At 42.7% G+C, this 27,630-nt stretch overlaps 1 protein-coding gene across 9 annotated transcripts in view; it reads left to right on the plus strand.

The window, feature by feature from the left end:
- Positions 1–27,630, plus strand: part of NPHP3 (nephrocystin 3) — a 146,918-nt gene that overhangs the window by 84,950 nt on the left and 34,338 nt on the right. For all 9 annotated transcript variants that reach the window (XR_015057389.1, XM_085877954.1, XM_085877959.1 and 6 more), the window contains 7 exons: positions 4,085–4,167; positions 8,697–8,829; positions 9,609–9,773; positions 9,852–9,952; positions 18,123–18,245; positions 22,995–23,190; positions 23,538–23,785. Coding sequence is in view for 8 of the 9 variants with exons in the window: in XM_085877954.1 (XP_085734080.1) it covers positions 4,085–4,167; positions 8,697–8,829; positions 9,609–9,773; positions 9,852–9,952; positions 18,123–18,245; positions 22,995–23,190; positions 23,538–23,785 (1,049 nt within the window). In the remaining variant the exon portion in view is untranslated. The remainder of the gene's footprint in view (positions 1–4,084; positions 4,168–8,696; positions 8,830–9,608; positions 9,774–9,851; positions 9,953–18,122; positions 18,246–22,994; positions 23,191–23,537; positions 23,786–27,630) is intronic.

Below are 27,630 nucleotides of genomic sequence, written 5' to 3' on the forward strand. Positions count from 1 at the left end.
ACTGATAATGGCAGAGATGGGAGAAGAGAGCTGGAAGTACCCACATCCTCTTCTGAAGCTACTTTGACCAAGGGTGTTGAAAGCCATCTGGCGGCAACACCGGCCAAGGCCAGGAATCAAAATTTTGTGACAAAAATGTGCAGAGCAGCTAGGCTCTTAGATTCAGGCACGAGCCAAGCCACCGTTGCCGATGGTGCAGGGAAACTGGCAGCGAATGGAGTGGAGGAGGAAGGTGCCTGGGTATTTAATACCCGGTACAAACACGGACCTCAGCCAACCTCAATTCTGATAACCATAGCATCCAAGAATGGTCACAAAGATCAGAGTTGTAGGTCACTTGCACTGAATGATGTGGACCGCGTGTGATGCGAGGCTAACTTAATGTTTTTTGGTGTGGCAGAGTCATACGGGGCTACACCTGAAGCCCGTTACAAGCACGGTGTGATGTTCCTGCAATCGTGCTTCTTATCTCTCCTGTCAGGTGCAGAGGAAGGACACATCTGAGCTGTAATTCAGATCGGGAAACGCCCTGAGCTGCCCACAAGTAGCCCGCATCTCATTAATGTGGTGCTCCACTCAAATGTCGAGAGGGAATTACTATGAAGGTGGGGGCCACAACTTAAAGGCATACCTGTCAGTATGCAGCCTTACCTCTCCATTGAGGAAAGGCAGCAACACCGACAACTAATTACAGCGTTTAAAAACGCACAACAGGTGAGCAACGGATCTGGCCTCAGAACAGAATCTGCGAGACACAGATTGTAACATCCAAGATTCGAGGAGATGAAACGGCCAATCATCTTGACACACAGGGGGCTACTAAACCCCCTCACCGAATCACAATGATGTGCACTAATGCACGGAGTCTCATCGATAAGATGGATAAGTTGAGAGTTCTTATGAAAGAGCACTCACAATTGGTTATTAGGTTAACCGAGACCTGACCTACAGAAGAAATCGCAGATGGGGAAGTAACCATCTCAGGCTACTCCATCTGAAGAAAGATCGCGGGAATGGTAATAGGGGAGGAGTCATACTTTTGTACATTTCTAAGTCGCCAGGCTTGACATCTATCTCTGCCCTTTCCGGAGTAAGCTGCAAATCTATTTGGTGCTGAATAATTATACAAGGCTCTCACAAACTAGCCGTAGGGGTCCTATACAGGCCACCCAGCAATTTAAGGGATCAGGACCTAGAACTCCTTGCAGAAACCATGCACCACTGCTCGGCAATGAGAAATGTGCTATTCATGGGAGACCTCAATGCGCCCCATGTCAACTGGTCTAGCCTGCCATCTACGGGAGCTCCAAACTCTTTCAGCAGTCGACTGTTGGATGTTGCTGCCGAAGAACTACTCACACAGCATGTAGTGGAGCCTTTCGGCTTCTCTGAATGTCGGGAGCCATCATGTCTAGATCTTGTATTCACCAAAGTTGATGAGGACGTGCAAATTCAGCCATCTCTTCCACCATTGGGTAGCAGTGTTCATGTATTCCTCCACTAGTGGCACTTCCTACCCAATGATGTACCACGGATAGCACTGGGCAAACACCGCAACATCTGGAACGCTAACTTCATGGGAATGAGATATGCAGCCACCAATACCCACTGGGAGCTTGAGAATATAGATTCAGCAGATCAGGTGTGGCTACACATTAGGTCAGTTATTCGAGACCTTGTGAGTAGATACGCCCCAGAGTGGCAAGTGTCAGAAAAATAGAATTCCATGGTTGACGAGCGACACTCTGAAGCTCCTGGCAACAAAGCGGAAATGATAGAGACATTACCGAAACACAAGTTCAGAGACGGACAACGCTGTCATTAAGGCCTTAAGTCACCAGTTTAAACAAAGCCTCAAGGAGGCTAAGTATAAGTATGAGACTGCATGCTAGTAAAGCGAAGACTACACATAAATGCCTATAAGCCTACTTTAGGGGAAAGACTCGCACACTGGATGGTGTTGGTGCACTCAAAGTCGATAACACAATCTAGACAGAACACCTAGAGAAAGCGCAATGCCTCTACGACCACTACTCAAAAGTATTTATGCAAGATAAACCGGGGCCTCTCCTGGAGTTCATATGCTGAAACTCACCAGTGGTGAGCCTTACTAAAGTCCTGTTCTCGATGACTGATGTGGAGCAGTAACTTCAGTTGCTTGACTCCCATAAAGGTGCCAGGACCTGAGGGTGTTCACCAAAAGGTGATGTATGAGCTTGCCACAGAGCTATCTATTCCACTATGGACAGTCTTCCAACTATCCACATCCACTGAAATTTTGTCTCTAGATTGGAAAACTGCACATATATCGCTCATTTTCAAAAAAGGGGATAAGCATCACCCCGGCAACTATAGGCATGTATATTTAGGGAAAAGCACTCATGTATATCGAATCTACTGTCTGGACAAGACAGCTGGACTTCAGCCATGGATCAACGCTGAGCAATTGACATTATTTTCATTGACTTTTGCCAAGCATTTGATGCTACCGCATGAGCGAATCTTACTGAAGCTTGAGGGGCTGGACATTGGACAACCACTTCTCTCCTAGCTTCGTGATTTCCTATCGGGACGTAAACGGTACCCTGTCACAATGGAAGGAGGTAGTAGATGGAGTACCACAGGGTTCCATGCTTGGCCCTGGATTATTCCTTGTCTATATTGATGATCTTGTAGGCAATTTTCAATCTAAGGCCCTGTTATTTGCGGATGATGTAAAAATTTGGGGTGACGCTCTCGAGGGTGATGACCATTCGATGCTACAGGAAGATCTTTCCCTTCTTAAAAGGTGGGCTGTCAAGTGGCAAATGCAGCTGAATCCTGCAAAATGCAAAGTACTGCACATCAGGTGCCAAAGCTGCACCTTGGTCTACGAGCTAAATGGTATTGAACTACCAATTGTGCCAGAGATTGTTGATCTTGGAATCTGCATACAAGCATCGCAATCGTCAACGACATAACGTACCTGCGCTACAAACAGTGGGAAGGGTGCTTTTTGCCATTCGCCATGCTTTTGCTGAAACCATGCCAGAAATATTCCAGCACCTATATGCCACACTTACAATGTCGCACCTTGAAAACGGCCTACCAGTGTGGAAGCTGTTTCTTCAGTGGGATAGAAGGATACTTGAGTGGGTTCAGCAATGCAATGTGATGTGATGCGCTACAAGGATGGTAAGAAGTCAAGCACAATTCTCATATGAGGGCTGCTTATCAAACCAATACCTCTGCTCATGCGATTGCAGACAAATTAGACGAGATTTGATCACTCTCCACCTTATCCTGCATGGGGCACTCAGTTTCATTTGAAGAACTGCCTTGCTTCTGTCAGGATGACTGCCTTTGTGTTCACTCCTGGAAACTGACCATGCCTGCGGCGTGCTGCAGGAGGAGAGTAGTTTTCTTTTCTCATTGACTGGTTATCGTGTGGAACGGACTCAATGAAGATGCCGTTCAATCACCATCTGTAGATACATTTAAAAATAGTTAAGACGGGCTGCTGTTTCAACAATGATAGGACCACATAGGGTCCTATCACTGCCCTCCTGTCCTACTTTCCTACCTGACCTGATGTTGTAGTAGTAGTAGTAGTAGTAGTAGTAGTAGTAGTAGTAGTAGTAGTAGTAGTAGTAGTAGTAGTAGTAGTAGTAGTATAACGATGTGGACCTATGTTTAAGCTAAACACTCACCTTCATTCATTCATCTTCTTTTTCTCTTGCATGTTGAGCCGTTTCCTTAGGTCTGTTGTTTCACACTCATGGCTCCAGGACTTAACCCTGCTGCTCACTGTCACATGATGGTATATCCCATTTCTCCCTCTGAGTTATATTGTCTGTTGACCTTTTGCCCCTTGTTTTTTTGCCTTTCTATGACCCCACAAAACTTGTTTAAAAATGTACATGCGGTGTATTACAGTGTAAATTGGGTTTTCACATGAAAGATGTCTTAAACATGGACTCAGACCTGTATCCTCATCAACATACCACATATGCATGAAAAAAATCTTTCCGTGCTATCAGCTCGAGTTGTCCGTGTTCTGGAGCGGGACGCACTGTTTCCTTATATATGTATGTACCCCTTTCAGGTGGACAGATTGAAGCTACATTTTCGTTCTGCCACAACTTGCAATGGCCTCTACATGACACAGTTTGCATATCTACTGTCCAGGTGTGACCTTTGCTTGAGTGGGGTGGTGTTGCTAAAATGTATAAAGACTTGCCAGACTTCCTCCACATTATGTATTTCTGTTTATTTTTTTGTTTTTTTTTACTATAAATTGGTCAACTTGATATTCCTCCCCCACTGTCTTCCCAACCAAGACTTTTTTTGTTTTTTTTATTTTTTCTCTCTCTTTCAGTTACGTGAAGTTTGGGTAGTGCTGTCTTTTTCATTGGTAGTATTTAAGTGCCCATCCAAATTTCCCCTGAATGAGGATATCAAGTGTGGATTGACAATATATGTACAACAGACCAGGCAGAAGCAGGTAGATGACCTGTTCCCTGAAGATCATTTATAAGCCAGCTGGGCTTTTCGTGGCAATCTGATGATTATCTGCTATTTCTCCTGAGATGTCTCGGTTTCTTGAAGTTTCAATTCCCAATCGTGAAACTGCTGCCTTCACTCAGATTTGAACCCGCAATCCCTGAACTACCTGTCTAGCTCCACCATGAGGTTACCACTACTGTTTTGGGGCGGTTCATGTGAATGGTCAATCGCTTTTTTAGAAAACAAATGTCAATGTTTAAATATTATTTATTTATTTATTTATATTCATCTGTTTAATTATTTATTTGCCATGTTGTATCGTGGAAAATGCTTATTTACTTTCACACATGTTGAATTATTGAACTATTTTCCACATTTTCTTCAATCTTGACTGGCTTAATGGATTGTTTTAAAGCAATTATTTCAAAACGAGACACTGCTTCTTTCTCTTGTCTTCCTCCTCCACATCCACATCATCTTCTCCTCATTCTTCTTCTGCTTCTTCTTATAGTGAAGTAGCCAACCCCCAAAAATGATCCCACCCGAAACACTGAGTACAAATGTAATTATCTTTTGCTCCAAGTGGTAGGTGTACACGTGTAATAGCATAACCTGATGGGTGCCACCCTGGCATCCTTGAGCATTTGTTTTAGGTCACACCCTTTCCCCCTGCCCTCTTCCAATACAGGATAATTGTGCTAAACCTGTAACTTGGTACAAACCAGTCAAGTTTGGGATCAAATTAAAGGTTTTAACCTTACAATGTGATACTGTCGAATATTATTGCATGTTGTATGTTTTCACGGCTAACAATGGTTAATAATCTATATATAATCGAGCAAGTGTATGTATGTCCAGCCAATAATTCACGTGACTATATGTCTATTAACTACGTACTATTGGGTCATACCTTTAAAGCATTTAGACCCTTTAGACTGTTGAGACCCCTTACACAATTGAAGATTTGAGACATTTTAGACTCTTTAGATGCCATTAGACATTTACATCCTTTAGACCCCTTTGACCACTATATACCATGAGACCCTATAGACCCCTTGAGACCCTGAAGACCACTAAGGCTGCTTAAGACCTTTAAGCCCCTTTAGGACCCCAAAGACCATGTAGACCCCATTAGACCCGTTAGAACTCTAAGACCATATAACCCTTTAGACCAATTAGACCCCTTTTACCTTTAAGACCCTTTTGACACTTCAGACACCTTTGGTCCAATTCACCCTTTAGACCTTCTATGCCCTTTAAGACCCCTTTTAGACTTCTAGATCCTTTAGACCCCACAAACCCTTTAGACCTTTACCCCCTTAAGTCCCTTAACACCATTTAAACATGTTGGACATCTTTAGACCTGTTTAGACTGCTTGGATCCTTGACCATTTCGAGCTAAATAGACATTTCGACCCTTTGGACCATCTGGAGCCTTTGAGATGCACACAACACAAACATCTTCAGTCTTCTTGCAAAACACAGACGACTTTTTTCAGCAAGTAATGCGTAAATTCTACTGACACGGAGGGTGGGTACTCTGCTCGTAATAATATAATGACTAATCTCGGTCTCACACTTTGTCCACATCGATTGAGAAATAGTCATCAGATATCTCTAGTTTATCTTTCCAGGTGTGAAGAAGTCAAGAAGAGCATCAGCATAAAATTGTGTCTAATTTTTTTTTCTTTTAATGCCAAAAAGATGGTCAATCAACTAGAGGTGGACCAGGCATGGTAAAGAGAATAATTTATTCAAGCATTTCCAGGAAAGATGTACTGCATTTGGAACCAAGACGTCGATGATATTTGAAATGCTTGGGGTTGGTGACACCCCTAACTGAGTCACAACCACAAATAAAAGTCAGGTGTGAACATCTTTTGTTTGACTTTCGAAAACATATTCTCATACGTGGACAGGTTTGCATTCCAAATGACCCAAAACATCCAGATTGTTGGAGGAAGATTGTCTGTTGCCAAACTATCAATCCAAAAATATGCTCTCCTCAAGATATGTGATGAGAGGGGGATGATGGCTTTTTTTGTTTGTTTGTTTTTAAGTACATGGTCTAGGCTCATGGAAGAACTGGGACACATAACAGACCAAGGAGACAACATAAAGGGAACAGCAGGACAAAGGGGAAACACCAATAGAAGGGTGGAGGGAGAAGGTACATGGAGATGGACAAACAAGAGATGCAGGTAACGATGAGAGTTTGGAGAGAACGCAAGGGGAGGACAAGATGAATACAAAAGTAACATTTTTGGAGGGGTGGAGATGGTTTAAAGGGTGTAGAAAAGATATTGGCTTTGGATGGGGGATGACCTGAAATGGTGGTGAACAGCTGTCTTGAAGACCGGGAGAGAAGAATGAGATTGAAGAGAATGTGGAAGGCGGTTCCACAGGTGGGAAAAGAGAGGAATAAATGAGTGGAGGTGAGCAAGTGTTTCTGGAATTCGGCAGTTTCACTAGGAGGGGGTTGCTGGTGGACTACGTGTGTCCAGCAGATACTTGGGGGGGGACGACGACAAGGCATGGAGAGGTCAGATGGTGCAAGACCAGAAATGAAGTGGAAGACGACTGACCTGTCAACAATGGCAGTGATAGGCCCATAGACTCAGCTTCATCGTGAGAGATTCCAATGATCTTGAAATCCTTGGTTTCCATGGCATCAAGCTGAGCAAGATGTGAGGCAAAGCAAGTGTGATTTAGGATCCAGGAATAATTGATGATTTGCATGCTTCCGATGCCTAATATCATTTCAATTGTTACATAGCATGCATACCATTCTGGCTGGTGATCCCCACCCCCTCTTTGACAGGAGAGGATTGCCCATTTAGTCACAAAGAGGTGAGTGTACGAGAAGAGCTATATACAAATTCTGGCCAATGATACACCTGGTTTTCTTCTCTAGGCACCAGGAATGATCCACACAGGTGTCCATGAAAAAGTACAATGTTCAAATACTTGACACCATTGCTGCAGCCTCAAAATTGGGAGATAAGTACTTCGATGTTCTGGACCTTCTGGCTCTCCATGCATTTCCATGGTGCGATAGAGTGTCGTAACCCTTCGGTAAAGCAAAGGTATCAGCAATCAACTCTCTTCTCAAGTCCGTTCTGAACCTGAAAATATTTTCAGTTTCCAGTGCCGGAAAAGTCGGCTGTATGGAAGCAGGAACTAATTTCCTGTCATGCTTGTGTGGTGGGATAGCATCATCTTCACTCAACTACTTGAGGTTCAATCTGTTCAATTAGAGGTTGAAACAACCCAACATGAAGAGTCTTCCACCGACAGACAAGTCAGCAGTTCTCCACGTCAGGCATGCTCGCCTACAAACACTGATTTGGAGAGCAGCAGACAGGACAGAACCACTGAAGGCTGATATCAATCAGTTTGGGTGAAAAGTTGAGAATGACATGCCTACTCCTGACCATGGAACGACCATGGTTGCTCCCTCTTCAATTCTGCAAATTGCTACATGCTTTTGCAAATCAGGATCACCATGCTCAACTGACCGATGTAGCTGTTGATCAGCTAGGTTTCCATATACGACATATTGTGAGTGTGGTGCAGATGACAATTGTGCTAACGAAAACACAGTGTGTCTGGTGTCTGGTTTTTCGTGGAGGATTATGATTATGATGAACACTAGTAAAGGCTTGGAAATTACTGTACCTTTCATCCATGCACCATTGGCAGTTGATACAAACCAGTTGAATCTTCAAATACTGATCTAGTTGTGATTATGTTCTTGTAATAATGGTACAGTGTTTCTATAGGCTCGAGGACATAGACAGGACCTTCATTGCCTTGACAAAATGACCTCCTATTCGAGAACGGATTTTTCCCGAGACTTTCAGAAAACTTCGAAAAATGAAAGCTTGGATAAGTGTCTCCATTATCACTCCTAAACCAACTTAGCACCATAAATAATTATGTCTAATTAATGTCTAATTTATACTTCCTATAGAGAAAATGCAATAATTATGAAAAAGGGTGTGGCCTTAAAAAACTGCCGAGCAGTGCCTGAGTGGCACGCATCAGATTCTCCATGTGCACATGCCCAACAACCATTTGAAGCAAAAAAAAATTGCATTTTTACCGTTGTACCTTCTCCGGTTCCCGTTGTCGGCTACCTGACTATTATACTTCTTCTAGTTGAGTGGCCTGTAACAAGCCAAGTGCTTGAGCTCAGTACTTGTGTTTAGGACGTGCACATCTCTCGGTGCTGTGGATGAAGCCCTGTTAAGATGTACACAATGCCACGACACGCCTAGCCTCTTCGACCTGACATTCAAAGCCATGGAGAGACCCGGTGCCTCTCACAAACTCCAACAGAAGGTGCATTCAGACTTGGTGCGAACATGTCATGCCTTTCTATCTCTGATCACATTTACCCATTTTCTAACGGAGTAACAAACGTGCATGAAGCCGATGGTAAGTTCAGGAAGTTCGAAATGAATGGACAACATATTTGTGCAGAATTTGCAGTAAAATAGCAATGTGCATAATGAAAAACAGTTCAAATACAACGTTATTAATTAGTTGTTCTTGTTGTTGTGTTGCCCTGGTCAGTTCTGCTCGAACTGGCCCATGGTACCGAGATAGCCGATCGATCTCCCAGGAGAAACTCAGAGATCCCTCACATTTATGATGTTGTGATATTGTCTAAGTGGAACCAGGACCGTGCAGTCTTCCATAATGTGTTTTGCTGTGTGTGGGGCAGCCTGGCAGAGGTTGCAGGTGTCGTCAGTTGTGACGTCGAGCCTGTGTTTGTAATGTGAGAGCTGTGGGTGGTGTCCACAGCGGAGGTGTGCAAGGTGAACATGATCGGACCTGGAGAGCAGTTGGTCTGTGTATTGATGGGTGGGGGTTTTACTGCCTAGGATACTGTTTGGGCCCAGTTTGTTGAGCAATTGATTAATTAATTGCAGAGGAGAAAATGGATCGTATATAGTACTCAAAAAGACATTAATCTTTAGCTTTAATTTTTTTTTCATTTCATTTCTGTTATAATTTGCTAATGACTCCACTGTCAATAAGATTGTGTGTTCTGAATATGAAGATTAAGGTGAGGAATTGTGTGTGCGTGTGTGTGTGTTCTCTATACTAATGTGCAGGTGTTGGGGCTTGTGCTGTGCACGCGTGATGGCCTGGCCGAAGCCGAGCTTGTGGAACTGTGTCCAGAGGTGGCCTGGGGGCAGCTATATCCCATAATTCGTTTTTTACACAATCAAGATATTCTTGCACACTGTCGTGGTTTCATTCGCTTCCCTCACATACAGGTAATATCCCAGAAATCTTAATTTCAGGCTGTTACATCCCAACTGCGAGTATTTGCCAGACCATTTTCCTCATTCCAGGCCCGAGATGCAGTCAGGCGTGAGTTGCTCCTCAATGGACAGTCAACTTCAAGCCTTCTCTATCATAACCAGCTTGTCTCCTACTTCTCCATGTTACAACAGTGAGTGTATACTTGGCTGCAACACGCATGTCATGTGTTCACAGTCATTGGGACATTTAAACAAGCGAATGACCTGGCCACTTGCTGTGATGTTAGGAGAACCTTTATTAATTACCTTCGCCACCTAAGGTGGACGGACGTAATGTTTTCACCTCTGTCTGTCTGTTACTTGCGAAATTGAAGATTTGCAAGTATATTGTTTGGTCCAGTCTGTTTGTCTGTCTGTATGTCAATCGTCTACAGGTCACATTTTTACTCCGCTTCACGAAACTTCACCATCGAGTAAATGTAGTCACAAGCTGGAAGCCTATTGTTTCTGAGGTCAAAAGCTGAAAGGTCAAGGTCACATAAATCATCAATTTTCAAATAATTAACTTAATATCTATATGCAGTAAACCCTTAAATATCATGGGTTTTGACCAATCATGGGTAACCTCTTGTGTACTGATTTAGTTATGGCACAGGGTTCAATTTCGAACACTTGTGGTTTTTGAACTGATGTGAGTTGTGATCAGCTCAATCTTGCACCACCAGCCTTTTGTTGTTTCTTGTGGTGCACCATTAATAATCGATATATATATATATATATATATATATATATATATATATATATATATATATATATATATATATAATGGAGCAAGTGTGTGTGATTATGTTTATAAGTATATAATGTATGTATGTATGTATATCCGCTCTTCACCCATTGGGTGGACAGCTGAACTGACGTCACCCACAATTGGAACCTGAAATACCTCACCTAAAGTACTCAGAGGACCCAAAAGACTCCTCCCTCCTCCCCCCCACCCCCCCACCCGAGGACTCCAAAAACCCCAAAAGCCGCGAAGACCCCTGAATACCCAAAAGACTCAAAATACCGAAAATACCCCGAAACCCCAATATAACAAAAAGACACTGAAGATCCACAAGACACAAAAGACCCCAAATAGCAAAAAGACCCCAAGGACCTTGAAGATTTAAAATACCCAGAAGACACAAAGGACCCAAAAGACCCAGAGGATGCAAAAGACTCAGGGACCCCGAACACACAAAAGACCTCAAGGACCCAAAAGACCTCGAGGATCCAAAAGACCCAGGGGATCCAAATGACTCAGAGGACACAAAAGACCCAGGGAATACAAACGACCCCGAGAACCTAAAAGATCATGAGGAACCAAAATACCAAGATGACCCAAAGCACCCATCAGACCCAAAAGACACGATGGGACGATCACGGACCCATGTAAATTCTGCATAATGTAAAATGTGACTTCAGGTCTCTAACCCCCTCCCCCCCCCCTCCACACAGACACACACACACACACATTCACATGTCCTTAACCCCCTCCCACCACAGCCAAACACTGTGTTCCCCAATACCTTTCTTCTAATCCTCAAATCCCTTGATCCCAACTTTCCCCTCTCTGCCATCCCTCCTCCATGCCAACTCTGTCATCCACTCCCACTTTCTTCTTAAAATACTCAACTGCCCCAAACCCCAAATACTCAACCCCCCTTCCAACCCCAACCCAAGAAATTCCCCACTTTCCCATCTCAATCTCCCTCTTCCAACTCCATGCACCCTCACCCCCAACTCTCTGTCCTCCTCTCCCCATTTTTTGCTGTTCTTAACAACGTTACACAAATATACACAGGGAACTTTGGCTCATGAGAAGGCCATTCGGCCTATCATGCCTGTGTTGTTCCTGTTCCCGTTTGCTAGGAACAATGTTAAAAGTAAATAAAGATGGAACATTAAATTCACAATCACTTACCCCTTTCTTCACTTATCCTTACTATAATTAATGAACCGGTGTTTGTTTGTTTGTTCGTCACGATACTCTTCCTACAGTTGTGGGCCGATTCCATCCAGACTTGCTCCATTGGATCAGCATGACCCCAATTAATGTGTAGGGGTGTTTTTATCTTTGCCAGTGGTCTTGGGGAGGGGGAGGGGCGCAAATTATCCATGTAAATGTGTATCATGTAGCGCCACCTCCAGGTGTGAGAGGGTATTACAAGTCTCCGTTTACAGTGCAGTATTCCTGTCCCCACATTTTCCAGTGCAATGAGATGTTTTGAATTATAAGCAGTTGGTACGTTTTTGCTTCATGCACATAACTTCATGTTTCTTTTGCTTACACAGAGCTGTCAGTTGCCTATATACCGCCCAAATAAAGGTATGCATCAGAAGAATGTGTTGCATGCTTGGAACAAGATTTCCCATAGGGCGGGTACTCTGATTGTGTAAATATTGCAGCTGAAAAGTAAAACGATGGAGAAAATAAGTGATTATTGTTAACAGTTTCGAGTTTACACATGTAATAGGACTTTACACATGTAATTGGACTTTACACATGTAATTTGACTTACACATATAATTGTAAATCAGCGCTATTGTGGAGCAGGTGTTACCTGAGACATGCAGTGCATACACGACTGCGCTGTACCTATCAACGTGTCAACACTTCCATGTAATCGTAATCAATTCCTTTGTTACCTTCGCATTCTGCGAAAGGTTATGTTTTGGTCGGCGTGTATTAATTTATTTATTTGTAATCTTGTGATTCGTATAACTCAAAAAGTATTAAACCGAATTGCATGAAATTTGGTGGGATGATTGGTTATTAGCCAGGAAGCATTCGATTAGATTTTGGGATCGTTCGGGTCAAAGGTCAAGGTCAAGAAAAGGTCAAAATCGTCTTTTTACGATAACACAGTCAATTTTTATTCAATTTGCATGCAACTAACGCCAAAATGTTCAGAATTCAACGCCTCATCTTGTGATATGCAATATGACACAATGACGCCCATACTCTTGTTACCGGTTAGGGGTCAAAGGTCAGGGGGGTCACGACCTTGAAAAATATGCGGTTTTTGTCATAACGCGGTCAATTCTTGTCCGCTTTACATGAACCCAGCACCAAAATGTTCAGAATTTAATGCCCAATCTTGTGACACAATGACGTCATAACACGTCACCAGTTGGGGTAAAATGTCGGGGGGGGGGGTGGGGGGTCACGCCCTTGAAAAATATGCGGTTTTCGGCATAACTCAGTCAATTCTTATTCGATTTGCATGAAACCAGCATCAAACGAGATTACCTTCTCTTGTTGAAACGTTGTATTCACCGAGCTTGAGAGTGAAGACTCGCCAAAACGACATGAGTTGATTGTTGTTTAGTCCGTAGCCCCCGAAAGTCGGGGGGGTCATGACATTATAGATATGTGGTTTGTGTCATAAGACCATTCATATGAAACTAGTTCCCTACACTCATACTAAGAACAAAAAAAGTAGTGGCGGCGAAGGTATGCGCTCTATGAGTGCCCGTTCTAGTTTTTGGTTATTATTGTGTTTCATGATTTTAAATCATGGTTCCCAAGAGGAAAGACGTTGCTAGTGATGAACCAAATGCAAAAAAGGTCGAGTCAAGTGATGTGTTTGACTCAGAAAATGAAGGATTTGGATAGGCTTGGTCGAGGTGGGAGTGCGTTTGTTCTTGCAGAATCAAAGATTTTGCAAGTATATTGGTCAGTCGATTTTGTTATTGGGTAGTCGATCCAGTCGAAAAAAAACAAATTTTTCAAAAAAAAAAATTTGAAATTTGATCTACCCTTATTATCAGTATTTCCATCGAAATGTTTGTCTGTCTGTCTGTTGGGTAGTCGATCTAGTGGGAATTTTTTTTTAATTTTTTTTTTTGAGATTTGTTCTACCCGTATAATTATCAGTATTTAAAATGGCGATTTCAGTTAATACAATGCGGATTTCGATTAAACTTGGTTGGTAGGTTCATACCATGACCGAGTTGTGTGTAAATGAGAACCGTTGCTATGGACACCACCGTTGCCTAGCAACAGGACTTTGAAATTTTAGAAAAATCATAAAAAATTTATTTTTTAGAAAATCAAACATCGGGCCACAAGCGACTTGTGGGCAGTACATTCAGCCATATTATCAAAAATTTCCAGCCGAATCCTAGGAAAACTGTCGGAGAAGATAGACTTTGAATGAACCCTGGTCGAAAACAATATAAAAAACGAAGTTCGTTATATCTCAGAGACTACGAGTCAGATATACATGAAACTGGTATGATAGGTTCACAGTATGTCCTAGTTATGTGTGAGAAAGAACCGTTGCTATGGACCCCTCCGTTGCCTAGCAACGGCCGAAAAACCTCTAAATGTGGGGGTATTTTAACGAAAAAACAATCTGCAGCATTAACCCTTGAAGCTAGAATCATGAATTTTCTTGTGCTTAATCCTCAGGTCATTCCCCATCGAACGGACCCATCGCGTCAGGTTCTATTGGGTAGTCGACTACCCATGTCCACCTACCGGCTTGTCTGTCTGTCTGTCCCTCTGTTCGGTCCAGTGCTCCGTTAATACAATGGCGATTTTGATGAAACTTGGTTGGTAGGTTCGTACCATGACCTAGTTGTGTGCAAATGAGAACCGTTGCTATGGACACCACCGTTGCCTAGCAACGGGACTTTGAAATTTTTGAGAAATCATAAAAAAATATATTTTTTCGAAAATCTTAAATCGGGCCACGAGCGACTGTGGGCAGTACATTCAGCCATATTGTCAAAAATTTCCAGCCGGATCCTATGAAAACTGTCGGAGAAGATAGACTTTGAATGAATCCTGGTCGAAAACAATAAAAAAACGAAGTTCGTTATATCTCAGAGACCGAGTCAGATATACATGAAACTGGTATGGTGGGTTCATGGTATGTCCTAGTTATGTGTGAGAAAGAACCGTTGCTATGGACCCCTCCGTTGCTTAGCAACAGCCGAAAAACCTCTAAATGTGGGGGTATTTTAATGAAAAAATAATCTGCAGCATTAACCCTTGAAGCGAGAATCATGAATTTTCTTGTGCTTAATCCTCAGGTCATTCCCCATCGAACGGGCCCATCGCGTCAGGTTCTATTGGGTTGTCAACTACTCATGTCCACCTACCGGCTTGTTCTGTCTGTCTGTTTGTCTCTCGCCTACAGGTCACAATTTCAAACCGATCTTCACAAAACTTCACCACATGGTAGAGTTTGTCAAAAGGAAGAAGCTTGTTATTGAGGTCAAAAGCTCAAAAGGTCAACATAGGCCAAAGGTCACCAACTTAGGCAAGATTTCTAAAATCCTCAATTTTCATCCGATTGACTTTGAATTTGAAGAGGATTCATATTTCATGTCAATGAATTCAACTAGCCAATTATTTTTGTGGTCAACATTGACCAAAATGTCAACATAGGCCAAAGGTCAACAACTAAGGTGGTATTTCTAAATTCCTCAATTTTCATCCGATTGACTTGAAATTTGAACAGGATTTGCATTTCAGGTCACTGAATTCAACCACCATTTATTTTGAGGTCAACATATGTGAAAAGGTCAACATAGGCCAAATTTCGAAAATTGTCAATTTTCTTCCGATTGACTTGAAATTTGAAGAGGATTTGTGTATTTGTTCATTTCATTCAACCACCAATTATTCTTGTTTGTCTGCGAGCAGAATATGTCAAAAAGTTTTGGACAAATTCAGATGAAACTTGATGGACAGGTTGGGTGTGTGCTAAGGACGAATTATTCCGATTTAGGAGAAGATCTGGATCCCCAAATCTTTTTTAGTGATTCTTCACCATTGATAGTAACAAAAATGATATATATAGCATGATATCTTCAAAAGTTATTTCAAAATTCGGACAAAACTTGATGAACATTTTGGGTTTCGATAAGGACAAATTGATTCAATTTTGTTGAAGATCTGGAACCTGGATTTTTTTTTTTTTTCAAGTGATTCTTCACCATTGAGAGATGAGGTCGAAAATGATAATATAGCATGATATTTCAAATAATTGTGGATGGACTATGACAAAACTAGGTGGAGCATTTGGGTAGGTGACAAACATAAGCCGATTATGTTTAGTTCAGGCCCAGATACAGATCCGACCTATCAGTAGGATCCAAAACATAAACTGTTCAGCCTGGCAGAGGTAGGTGCTCTGCCGAGTGCCATTCCAGGAGGATGTGAGACTTTTGAAGTGTGTGTGTGTGTGTGTGTGTGTGTGTGTGTGTGTGTGTGTGTGTGTGTGTGTGTGTGTGTGTGTGTGTGTGTGTGTGTGTGTGTGTGTGTATATGTGTTATTTGTCTGTCTGTCCGAATCTATACTATATATTTTCGCATTAAAAATCGTTTTCTCTGCAACTGCTTGTCCGATTGATGTGAAACTTTAAACATAGGAGGGACTCCCATTGAGAATATTTTATTGCTTACTCTGATGTCATAGGTCACATGGTATGGCAGCCATATTGGAATAAAGGAAAAACATTGCACATCCTCCTTTTCTCCAAAACCACTCAATGAAAAAAATTGAAACTTGGCATATGTCATCAACTCTCCCATGAGGTATGTGTGTGTGTATATATATATATATATATATATATATATATATATATATATATATATATATATATATATATATATATATATATATATATATAGTGATAATGATGACATCATCGTTTAAGTGGTATTCCAACCATAATTGGTTGAATTGAAATTCTTATCTGAAAAATCTGAAACTTCATATATCTGATCAATAACCCAATGTGAATGAATAATTAAATAAATGATGTTCACAACCCATGTCAAGAAACTATGTGACGTAATAAAGTGCATGGATGATACGGGTAAATGGGCCATAATAGCAGTGGGTCATAATAGTAATGTGTTCAGTTAACAATGGTATGTTTGTTTAGAATGAATGCACCAGATGAGACTATGTGCTCTACCATTGCCATTCCAGTTCCAATATTGTTTTCAACTGTGAGTGGTACACGCATAGGATTTGTACAGGTTCCTCTCTTTGCCAAATGATTTTTAATTAGAAAACCACCTTTCCACATCTGAGCACACAAACTACTACTGCATTGCATTTCTAATTCATAGAGACACTCCTTGTAAGTTCGATAAATTCTGGCTCAGTCATGTATTTTTGGTTATTGGTGGGACTCTCACCATATGGCCATTTACAATCAAATATGAATGCTTTTCTTGCTATTCCATGCTTTACAAGGTTAGAAATTTTCACAGTTTGGAGGCTGCAAAGAGTGAAAGTTTTAATTTTAAACTTCAGATGCCCTTTCATTAAAAAATAAATAAATCTCTCCTTATGATGTGGTGAAATGTTCTCCCCATAGCACGGTCAGATAAACAGCGTGGTCTGACAAAGTGTTTAAATTTCCATTGCCTGTGCTTCGTCTTATCACCTGTTCCCAGAACACCTTAGCTCTCACGGCAGTTTCATAGTGAAAGCTATCTTTTTAATTCCATCCTACTTTGGAGTGTTCATGCGGCCTTTTCTCACCCCATTATCATATACTTATGCTAACAGTTTGATATTCCTTTCATTTCCCTTTGTGTTGCCTCTCTCATCATTACTCTTCTTCTGTTAAACCTCCAGTTTCCTTGTATGCAATTTTCATTGACATGAAGTGATAGGGCTGGGCTAAAGCATCCATACAGTTTATTTTTCATCATAAAACATTTATGCATTATAAAAGGCTGATGTGTGTTTGAGTCCTTGTCAATGACGGTCATTTTGTTGGCCTTTCTTTGACAAATGGCCTTCCCATCAGAATTGTGCAGCACAAATGGTGAAAGAGTATTTGATGATTGAGAGGTGGAGGGGGGGTGGGGGCATGGTGGCCCTGGACCCATCTTTAACATTACATTTATAAACAAATACAAATTGAAATTAAAGACCATTTAATAATAATAATAATAATAATAATAATAATAATAATAATAATAATGTTGTCCTTATTTGAGATCTAGTTAGGGATCTAGCTCTTGTCCTCATTTGAGATGTAGCTCATGTTTATAAATAGTCAATATTTATAAACAAATAAAAAGTGAAACTAAAGACCATTTAATAATAACATATGGAACTCCCCCCTCCCCTTTCCCCACCTCACGATAGGGCAGAGCTCTACACCAAAGCTATCATCCTTAAGGGGATAATGCATTTAAGTAGAAGTAAATTCAATATACAGCATCTTTCACCATCACAATCACTAGAACTATATATCATTAAGTTACAAGCACAATGTGGAGATATGAATCTTCATGGAATGTCTTGTCATCGCAAAATTGTATCCTTCATTGTGCCAGGGCCGGGCGTGTTACATGGCGGGTCGCGAATGAACTCCCATGGCTCTTGAGGTTGGAAGGCAACTTGCAGCAGCTGCAGAAGATCCTGTTGTGTTTACCTGTCACTCAAAACCTATATCGGAGGTGTGGAGCACATCCTTACACACTCACACTCAGGTCCTGCACATACATATCTGCACCAACGTGCCCAGCCCACCATGACGACTTCAAGCGTTGCTTCTTTGAAGCTTTGATGCAAGCCTGGCTTACAGCCTAATTTGGCAGAATTTCCATTTTTTTCACAAATTTCCATCCATTTTCTACAAAAGCATCAATACAAGTTCAACTTGTGTTTTGCAAAACATTTGACAAACAATTGGATATCCAAGGATGATACAAACCTGGGGCTGAACGTGTCCCTCAATATCTCATGCTGCTGGATTTGTTGGGGGGGGGGGGATGGGAAACTTAGAAAGGATACCAATTCGCTGCTTCTGTGACCTCTGACCTGCACTGCAAAAATAAAACAAACAGTCTTGTGAACCATTATGTTATTGCTCAATTCTCACCTGTATTTTGTTTGCATTATTCTGATGAATTTCCAATGAGATTATAATCAGTCATTGTGCAGGTTGAGCTGAAGAGGTAATTTTCTTGGTATTATCCTCTTTTCTGTGTGATCGATTCCCCATGACTATCTTGTGCTCTTACCTCCAATCCTTCAGACGGCTGCCATCGCCACATCTTGGTTTCTGCCAAACACGTTCCCAAGCTTTTACACACTCGGTGACCTCTCCTTTTTCCTCCATTCCACTCCCCTTCACATAATGTGATGCATCTGTGCAAGGTTGTCCACGCATTCCCCTCCACTCTGTCATTTTGTTGACCTGCCATCGTTTGCAGCTCCTTTTTTGCAGACGAAAATTCTTAGCTCATTGAAGTGTCGGGGATAAAGAGTAAAATAGAAACATCCTGATAGAGGTTCAGTGTAATGACAGTTGGACACAACAAACAATGAAAGAATGAAAAAGAGAGGAGAGGAGGGGAGAGTGGAGGAAACATAGTAACCTGCAAGTAAGAGGATGAGTTATGTATGGTTGAAAGGAGTGCAGGTATGAATGGCAGGGTGTGGGAGGGAGGGGTTGATACATGATAGTGTACTATCTGTTTAAAGTTCTGTAAAGAAGAGTGGGATTGAATAGCCTTAGGAAATCAGTTCCACATATGGGAAAAGGGAGTTTGGTTGTGGATACCTCCTCTCTGAGCAATTCCGATCGATGGTAAGCTCTCAGGCAAACCAGTAATGGGAAAGCAAGCAGGCAGACACACAACCCTGGCATATACCTTCTTGGCACGACTCCTCTGAGTGCCATTGGTGACCCCTGTCAAGCAGCCGAAGCCACACGGCCTCTTCGGGAGAGCAAAATGTCTGGCTGTAAGGAAAATATGCCAAACAATGCCAGTCAGTCACAGGAAATGACGAAAGGGACACAGACCCCTCGTAGGCTGTGGTGTAAGTCTATGCGGCCACACCGAACAACCGGAATGTGTGCTGAAAAGGATAATGACTGCAACTTCTCCAGTGAGGAAGGGGATCCCTGCCTCACGATAGGACAGAGCTCTACACCAAAGCTAAAAGCCAAAAGGTGTCGCATGTTCTACAACCAACAACTACTAAGTTGCAGACGAATCAAAGAAGATTAAATGAACAGAGTTGGAGCCTGGAGGAGAAGTAAATCATCCTCCACTGCAAAGCGTATTCTGCGCATGAAACACGGGGAACTAATGGTAAAGGAGAATGTTTCAAGACAATTTGGTTCATGAATAATTATTCATCCATCCATTGGGACCATACTCTGTGCAGAGCATTGGTGCTGCCTAAGCGGTCTCCTTGGCTATTGGACACAATCCTGGACGGGTCGCCACTCCGACACAGTATACCAGCATGCAGGCACTCATTTTGCTGACCTCGGAAGGATGGCAGGCAGAGTCAACCCCACCTGGTATTAATTCAACGGATAGGGGGGATTTGAGCTCAGGATCCTTGGATCCCAAGCCCACCAGCTTAACCATTAAGCCAACACCAGACATCATGAATAATGATCCTTTACCAAAAAGGATGTGGAGATTTTGAGTTCTGGGAGAACTTCCTTCCACATATGGAGATAACAACCAATGGGAGAAAGTAATAAAACAAGTGGAGGTGTATGTGAAGCCCTAATTATGGGGGATTAACCATGAGGGGGTAAACACAACCCTGAGGTTCTTTACTCAAGTGATCCAAAACTGGCAGGTGGGTGAACTGCAGACGAGTTTAAACCAAAGTCAAATCAAAAGCTCACAACTCCGTCATGCTATGGTACAGAACAAAGCAACTCTTCACCAGCTGTTCTTCTTCCTCATCGAATATGCTTTCCCATCTACTGGAGTAATGGTAAAGTGATACTAATGGTAATGATCTATATATATATATATATATATATATATATATATATATATATATATATATATATATATATATATATATATATATATATATATATATATTCTCAGAGAACATTCACAAACGTCCTCTGTATAAACTGCTCATACTCGGTGCACAATTCTGTATCCGTAAGAACCGGAATCTTTGAAACCCTGTTGATCTTTATTCACAAGTTCAAGTCTAACTGAAACATTATACCTTGTCCCTTTTCAACTTTACTCCGCATTTAGCATAAACATCTCACCGTGACAAACCTTTGACAATCATGTTTTCGCATCAGATGGGGTCCATTAACATGTACCGCTCTGCACTGCCGGTCCGAAACAATTTGTTATTTGTCACCACATTCTTACTGTTATTACGATTTCCCAAAGATCGTTCCAATAAATGCCGAACATGATAGTGAAACGTGCTGGAGGAAAAAGGCTGGAAAACATTTCTTTTTGCGACAATGTGATTTATTAAAAGCGAATACCAGGGATGAGGAAGGGCAGGACACTATCAATATATGACATAGATCTGGCAGTCGACAGACACAGATAGGGGGTGATGGCACATGAAATCTTATATTCAATGAGAACTAAATAACCTGCTAATGGCACCAAAATACTGGACTCGTACAAGACGAAGAGGAACACAACAGGCGAGCATTTGAAGCTGGCATGAGCTGGTTATGGTTGCAGGACGATGATTGTACAAGGCTGGTGTGGCACAAGGTGAAGTGTGATTCAGGCGCAATGGTGAAGAGGAGGAATGGCGGTGAGGGAAGTGGCCAGAGAGAGGGATGTGTCGTCCTCTGTCCCCATTGCTCAACTGCCATGCACATGTGCGGTCATGGCATCTCTGGGACCGCCTTCATGGGCGGTGGGTCCCGTTATTGGCTGCCTGCAGTCTGGCAAGTGCCATCTTCCGGGCCATCCCGCCCTATGTAACGGCCCTGAATGAAAGTGTTCCACCCTTATCCAGGGCTCCACAGCTGACTTTGTCACCATAGCTGGAGATGTACTGGCCAAACAGCCCATGATGGTTCCTTTAAAAGCTCAAAGTGCTATCCACGTGCCTTTGATGTTAACAAGTCCTCCACCTGGCCTTGCCTACTACAGGAGGTTTTACATGATATCCTTCCCCTAATCTGCTCTCTACTTTTCAATTGCTGCCCCCTCGGTGCACGTTTCAGAAGACGACTTACCTCGAGACAAATATTTTATACAAGAGGAGTGCTACCCTACTCACAGAAAGGGACAAAACTATTTTTACCACAATCTATATATGGAACTCCCCCCTCCCCTTTCCAAGTAAAAATATACAACAAACAATTAATTACATATCAAATAGTAAGCTTCCAAGCATTAATATTGTACTGTACTGTTATACTACCTAACAGACAAATAAATAATTTATCACAAGGAGTTACTGGAAGAGCACATGCCTCCTAGAGTGGCTGGGCAGTCAGAGAGTTGAGGAAATGGGAAGCTAGACTGGAGAAGAACAGAGACCACTGATCTGTTTGTGATATGAGAGCAACAGGCCTTGTGCTTTAGCCTTATCATAGAAAATGCCAATAATGTCTTTAAGGCTCTTTCATCAGCCTTGACTTGTTTGGAGCACACAAACATTATGGAGCCACATTTCGGTCCTAAGCAATCACTTATGTTACAATTGACTCAAGGAAAGATAATGTGTCTTATTGTTATAAATGCCTTGCATTAGTGTATTTCAAGTTTAACCATGATAATTATTTTCCTTGCTGATATTTTCGTTCTTGGACCTCTGGTAGCTTGGACATGTTGCTGTATTTGAGCCTGAGGAGTAACTGCTGAAATCTATCTCTCTGGGTTCTTCCTGACATCTTTGTTCTTTGTTCCTTTCACACTTCTTTGCACTTTTTCTTCACATTTCTCTTTATTCATTCTAATTCTTACTTTTTCTTCTCTTTGATCTTTTACTCTCTTTTCCTCTCTTTCGTTAACTATCTCTCTAAGGCAAAGTGAATTCTTGCAGAAATTTTTCTGTAAGGCCCACTTGGCTGCGCCTGGATGGGTTTGACGGTAATGGAGTCACGGCTGAAACCTGAATCCTATCCAGGCTCCTCCTGATGACTCCGTCTTTGCTCTTTACTTCTTCGGGTTCCTTCTTGGTCTTCCATTTCATTGTCACAATGATCATTATTATTGTCATAATCATAATTGTGATAATCATGTTTTATTGCTCACATCCTAAATAATTTTTCTGCTCATATAAAGATATCGTTTCTCATTTTTGCAAAGCATTGTGTCTGTTTTAAAAAAAACACTCACACACTACTCACAATGCTTGTCAGGTAAGAGAGCTTGAGATGAACAATGAAAATGTGTGGAAGAATAGCCAATCACATGGCCGATTGCATGACCGTGTGGATTGTGCTTCAGGGGAAGGCTGGCCGAGCTGTTGGGATACTGGAAGGCCATTGGACTAGACCGTACATCATTAGTGGACCGTTACCAAGAAGCACTGCAAATCGAAAAACAAAAACTTTTGGGCGCAGGTCAAGGAGGCTTGCGGGAGTTAGCTCAACTACAGGAAACACTCGGCTGCTTCCTTCAGGACCTAGGACTCTTTAGCCAGGTTTGGAATGACGAGCCCTTATGGTTTTCTTTATTTCAACCTCATAGGCTACATTATTTGTGCATTTTATGATTTAGTGTGCACAAAATGTGATAATTTTAGACGTTGACTTATAATAATTGAGCAGTGAACTTGAATCCTGAGTGAGACAGGCTTTATCCATTGGAATTTTAACCCTGTGATCCTACTACTACTATTACTCTTACTGGAATTCCTTTTTATAAAATGTAATGTTGTGCGATTTCTTTTTTTTGAAAATTGCAACACGTGTCACCACTGTCAATCATCAAGGTTTAGTAGTTGTACAATTTTTATATGAATTTGGTAATTGGATTTCCTCATCACAGGCTGTAGACCTCCTGCAGCGTTGCCTGGAGCTACGAGAGACCAGGTTGGACCCTGACCACCCAAGCGTGGTCCGATCTCTAGCTCTGCTTGCAAAGCTCTATCGGGTTTGGAGGCACCCTGAGCTGGCTGAGAAACTCCTACATCAAGCTGCAGAGCTCGCAGGAAACACACTAAGATCACACGACACTCAGTCTGTGATGCTATTGGAGAGCCTGGCCACTTTGCTCCAACAGCAAGGACTGCAAGGGTATGACTGAGTAGAAAGAAATGAAATTAATTTTGGTTTAATTGAATTTCAATATGCTCACATACATAATGCCATGAATATTAAACAGCACCAAATAACAATAAACATATGAACAACGTGAAATGTCAAAGAAATGCAAGCAGAGAAACTTGTTACTCACCCCCACACCCCCAAGCATATACCTTTTTTACTTTTCACACCATACATAAGTTATCACTCTACATTTAAATCTTCACTCAAAGTTTTTCCAGCCTTGAAGTAATTTGTTGCATTTTCAAAGTGAAAGTTCTAATTAAAACTTCTTAAAAAGCAAACTTCACCCACGATCCCCTACCTTCCCTTTCACAGAGAAATGACAATCAGTATTCGTGCATAAATGGCAAAACTATATTAAGGGTGAGGTATGCTGATGTGGTGGTGAGGGAAGGGAAAATAGCTGTTTTTGTGTTCAAGGGTGGCCTTTATAAATGAAAAATAGAATTTACTCATAGTACAGTACTTAATAAAAACTGCTCAAAATTTGGTGTGTTCCAAGATCAATGTATGACTATTGTTGATCTGTCAAATGCACAAGTTATATACAAGGTGATGGATATTTTAAGTTGGAATAAGTTCGTTGTAAGAATGGGATTAGGATTGAAATGATAAGTAAAATTATAGATTAAGTTGGGTTTTGATTAGGTAAAGGAGTTATAGCCTAAATCTCTTCCCAAACTCTCCAATCCCTGAATCTCATTTCAGTTTCTGCCCTGGCTATTCCACTGTGGACATGTCACTTCTAACTCAACAATGGATGGATGTCCTCGTGAATCTTAAACAACCAAGGTGACTCTAGAACTGACTCTAGCTAGACTCCTTGCCAACTGTTAGCCACATTCATTCCAGCATTGTTCGCTACCTGCGAAGCAGTCAAGGCCATCTCTCTGGACATATCTGATGCCTTCGACACTGTCACACAGCCTGGCTTTCCAAGCTGTTTGACCAATGGTATTCAAGCTTCCTTGTTTGAATGGTTATCCAAAAAAAAATTCCATGAGTGCAACCAACATGTTGTTCTGGTTACCACTCTCCGACCCAATACCTACTTAGACTGGAATGCCACAAGGCAGTGTCTTGGGACTAATCTTCTCTTGACCCTACATCAATGAACCCTGCTTTTCTGAAACGTCCTGCATCACATTTTACTGATGGCTCCCCCTCATAAAAGACAATGTCCCATAACGACCCTATCTGAAAAATCTGGAAAAAATGAGTTGACTATCTTATCTGAAAGAGGAAAGTCCCAAGCTCTCACTCTGTCTCTTCATAAGGATCAGTTGGTGAACTCCCCAAATTTCTTTTGTGGACAACCACTGGAAAAGATATCTGTAATTGGTCAGCCTCACCTTCAGCCACAACCTGTCTTAGGCAGACCAGTTCCTAGTTGGCCTCTAGGATTGGTTGACACGTCGGCCTTCACCAAGGAGCCAACTCTTTTCTGAGCCATTCATAGCTCATTATGGTGTGAAAGATCTTCATCCAAAGCACCATGGAATACAACTCTCCTCTCTAGACTGGTGCAGCTGTTTCCCATATTGCTCCCCCAGTGGTGGTTTAATCTAACTAAGGCTATTCGACTTCATAATATCTCTCGGTAGAAGGCCAAGTTGCACAGTTTGCTTCTTGCTCAGCATAGGCAGGTTTCGTGGCCTTTCATTCCTCACTGGCTCTCGAAAGTCTGAGTAGGATAGTGAATAAAGATTCTTGCTCTAAGGCCAATCATGTAAAAATTGTAGTATAGAGTCGCTTTCAGATGTTTATTATGGTTTGAATTTTGGCCTGACTGTAACCAGTCATTGTGGTGTTTCTTGGGTGTTTCATCAGAGCATGCTGTCCTAAGAGAATGTTAAGCTGACTGTCCCCTTGCGACTAGTGGTATTCAAAATGTTCTAGAAACTGTATTTTTATTGGCACTCTAGATTCGCCATTTTTGCTATTTATATTGTTACGAATTCTGGCCCGCCTGGCGTGCGATCGGCCGCGTAACTCCAATAGCAGCCGCGTCACCCAACGGACTGACAATTCAGTCGTGACCCTCCTGGAACTACTGCCAGGAGCCAGTCATGGGTGGGGGTTTAACCTCACCACAACCCAGTCCGCATTCTACCCGCGCGAAATAGGGTGAATCGCCGAATGTCGATATACCTAAATACCTGCGCAGGTAACCTACCAAGGGGTTGCACCACGCCGCAGGTCGGCTTAGGACACGAACCGCTTAAGCGGTTCGTTCCGTGCTACAGGGATAACCGAGTGGTGTTATCGCCGACCTCGACGGTTCAGTGATTCTTCTTTACTCGGGTGTTCAAAACCCACTACTCATTCCACGATGTAAGATGGCACTTTCAAAGGGGAAATAGGACACAACGAACGGGATACATTCAAACAAAGCACATTTATTTATACAGCACATATGTACAGCCAAGGCAGTCATGCAATATACAGAAAAAGCATGGAAACAAAAGCAATACCACCGAATATGCTTATAGTGTACAGTCACTTAAACAGGTTCTACTTACGGACACGGCGCCACATCATTCACACAGAACAAAAGAAATGACCCCCTCATAGGCAAAGGGGTAGACGGGGTTCGTAAACCTTTATGGCCGTGGGCCGTGGATGACCGAATGGGCCCACGAGACCGACGCTGGTTACCTGCATCCTCATGGTGCGACGGTTGGCGAGCTCTCTCCGGCACTCTCCTCTCGTGTGCAAAGTCCCCGCCCGAGCTGGCAAAGCGGCACCTCCCATCCGTGTCCCAAGAAAAGAAGAAGCACGAGCTCACGAACTCGTTGCTCGAAGGAGAAGAACCACCACGAACTGAACTGAACCGCACCCTGGCGACAAAAGGCACAAACTAAACTGAACACGAGCTGCGAGCTCGACGAGCAGCCAACACGAACTGAACTGAACACGAGCTGCGAGCTCGACGAGCAGCCAACACGAACTGAACTGAACACGAGCTGCGAGCTCGACAAGCAGCCACCACAAACTGAACTGAACACGAGCTGCGAGCTCGACGAGGAGCCACCACGAACTGAACTGAACACGAGCTGCGAGCTCGACGAGGAGCCACCACGAACTGAACTGAACACGAGCTGCGAGCTCGACGAGCAGCCACCACAAACTGAACTGAACACGAGCTGCGAGCTCGAGGAGCAGCCACCACAAACTGAACTGAACACGAGCTGCGAGCTCGACGAGCAGCCACCACAAACTGAACTGAACACGAGCTGCGAGCTCGACGAGCAGCCACCACAAACTGAACTGAACACGAGCTGCGAGCTCGACGAGCAGCCACCACAAACTGAACTGAACACGAGCTGCGAGCTCGAGGAGCAGCCACCACAAACTGAACTGAACACGAGCTGCGAGCTCGACGAGCAGCCACCACAAACTGAACTGAACACGAGCTGCGAGCTCGACGAGCAGCCACCACAAACTGAACTGAACACGAGCTGCGAGCTCGACGAGGAGCCACCACGAACTGAACTGAACACGAGCTGCGAGCTCGACGAGCAGCCACCACAAACTGAACTGAACACGAGCTGCGAGCTCGACGAGCAGCCATCACAAACTGAACTGAACACGAGCTTCAAGCTTGACGAGCAGCCACCACAAGCTGAACTGAACACGAGCTGCGAGCTCGATGAACAGCCACCACAAGCTGAACTGAACACGAGCTGCGAGCTCGATGAACAGCCACCACAAACTGAACTGAACACGAGCTGCGAGCTCGACGAGCAGCCACCATGAACTGAACTGAACACGAGCTGCCCGAACCGCCAAGAGAAAAGAACTCGACCCCG

This window comes from Eptatretus burgeri, chromosome 4 (genome assembly GCF_056783735.1).
Source record: "Eptatretus burgeri isolate ZD-2024b chromosome 4, Ebu_testis_v1, whole genome shotgun sequence".
Taxonomy (NCBI): domain Eukaryota; kingdom Metazoa; phylum Chordata; class Myxini; order Myxiniformes; family Myxinidae; genus Eptatretus; species Eptatretus burgeri.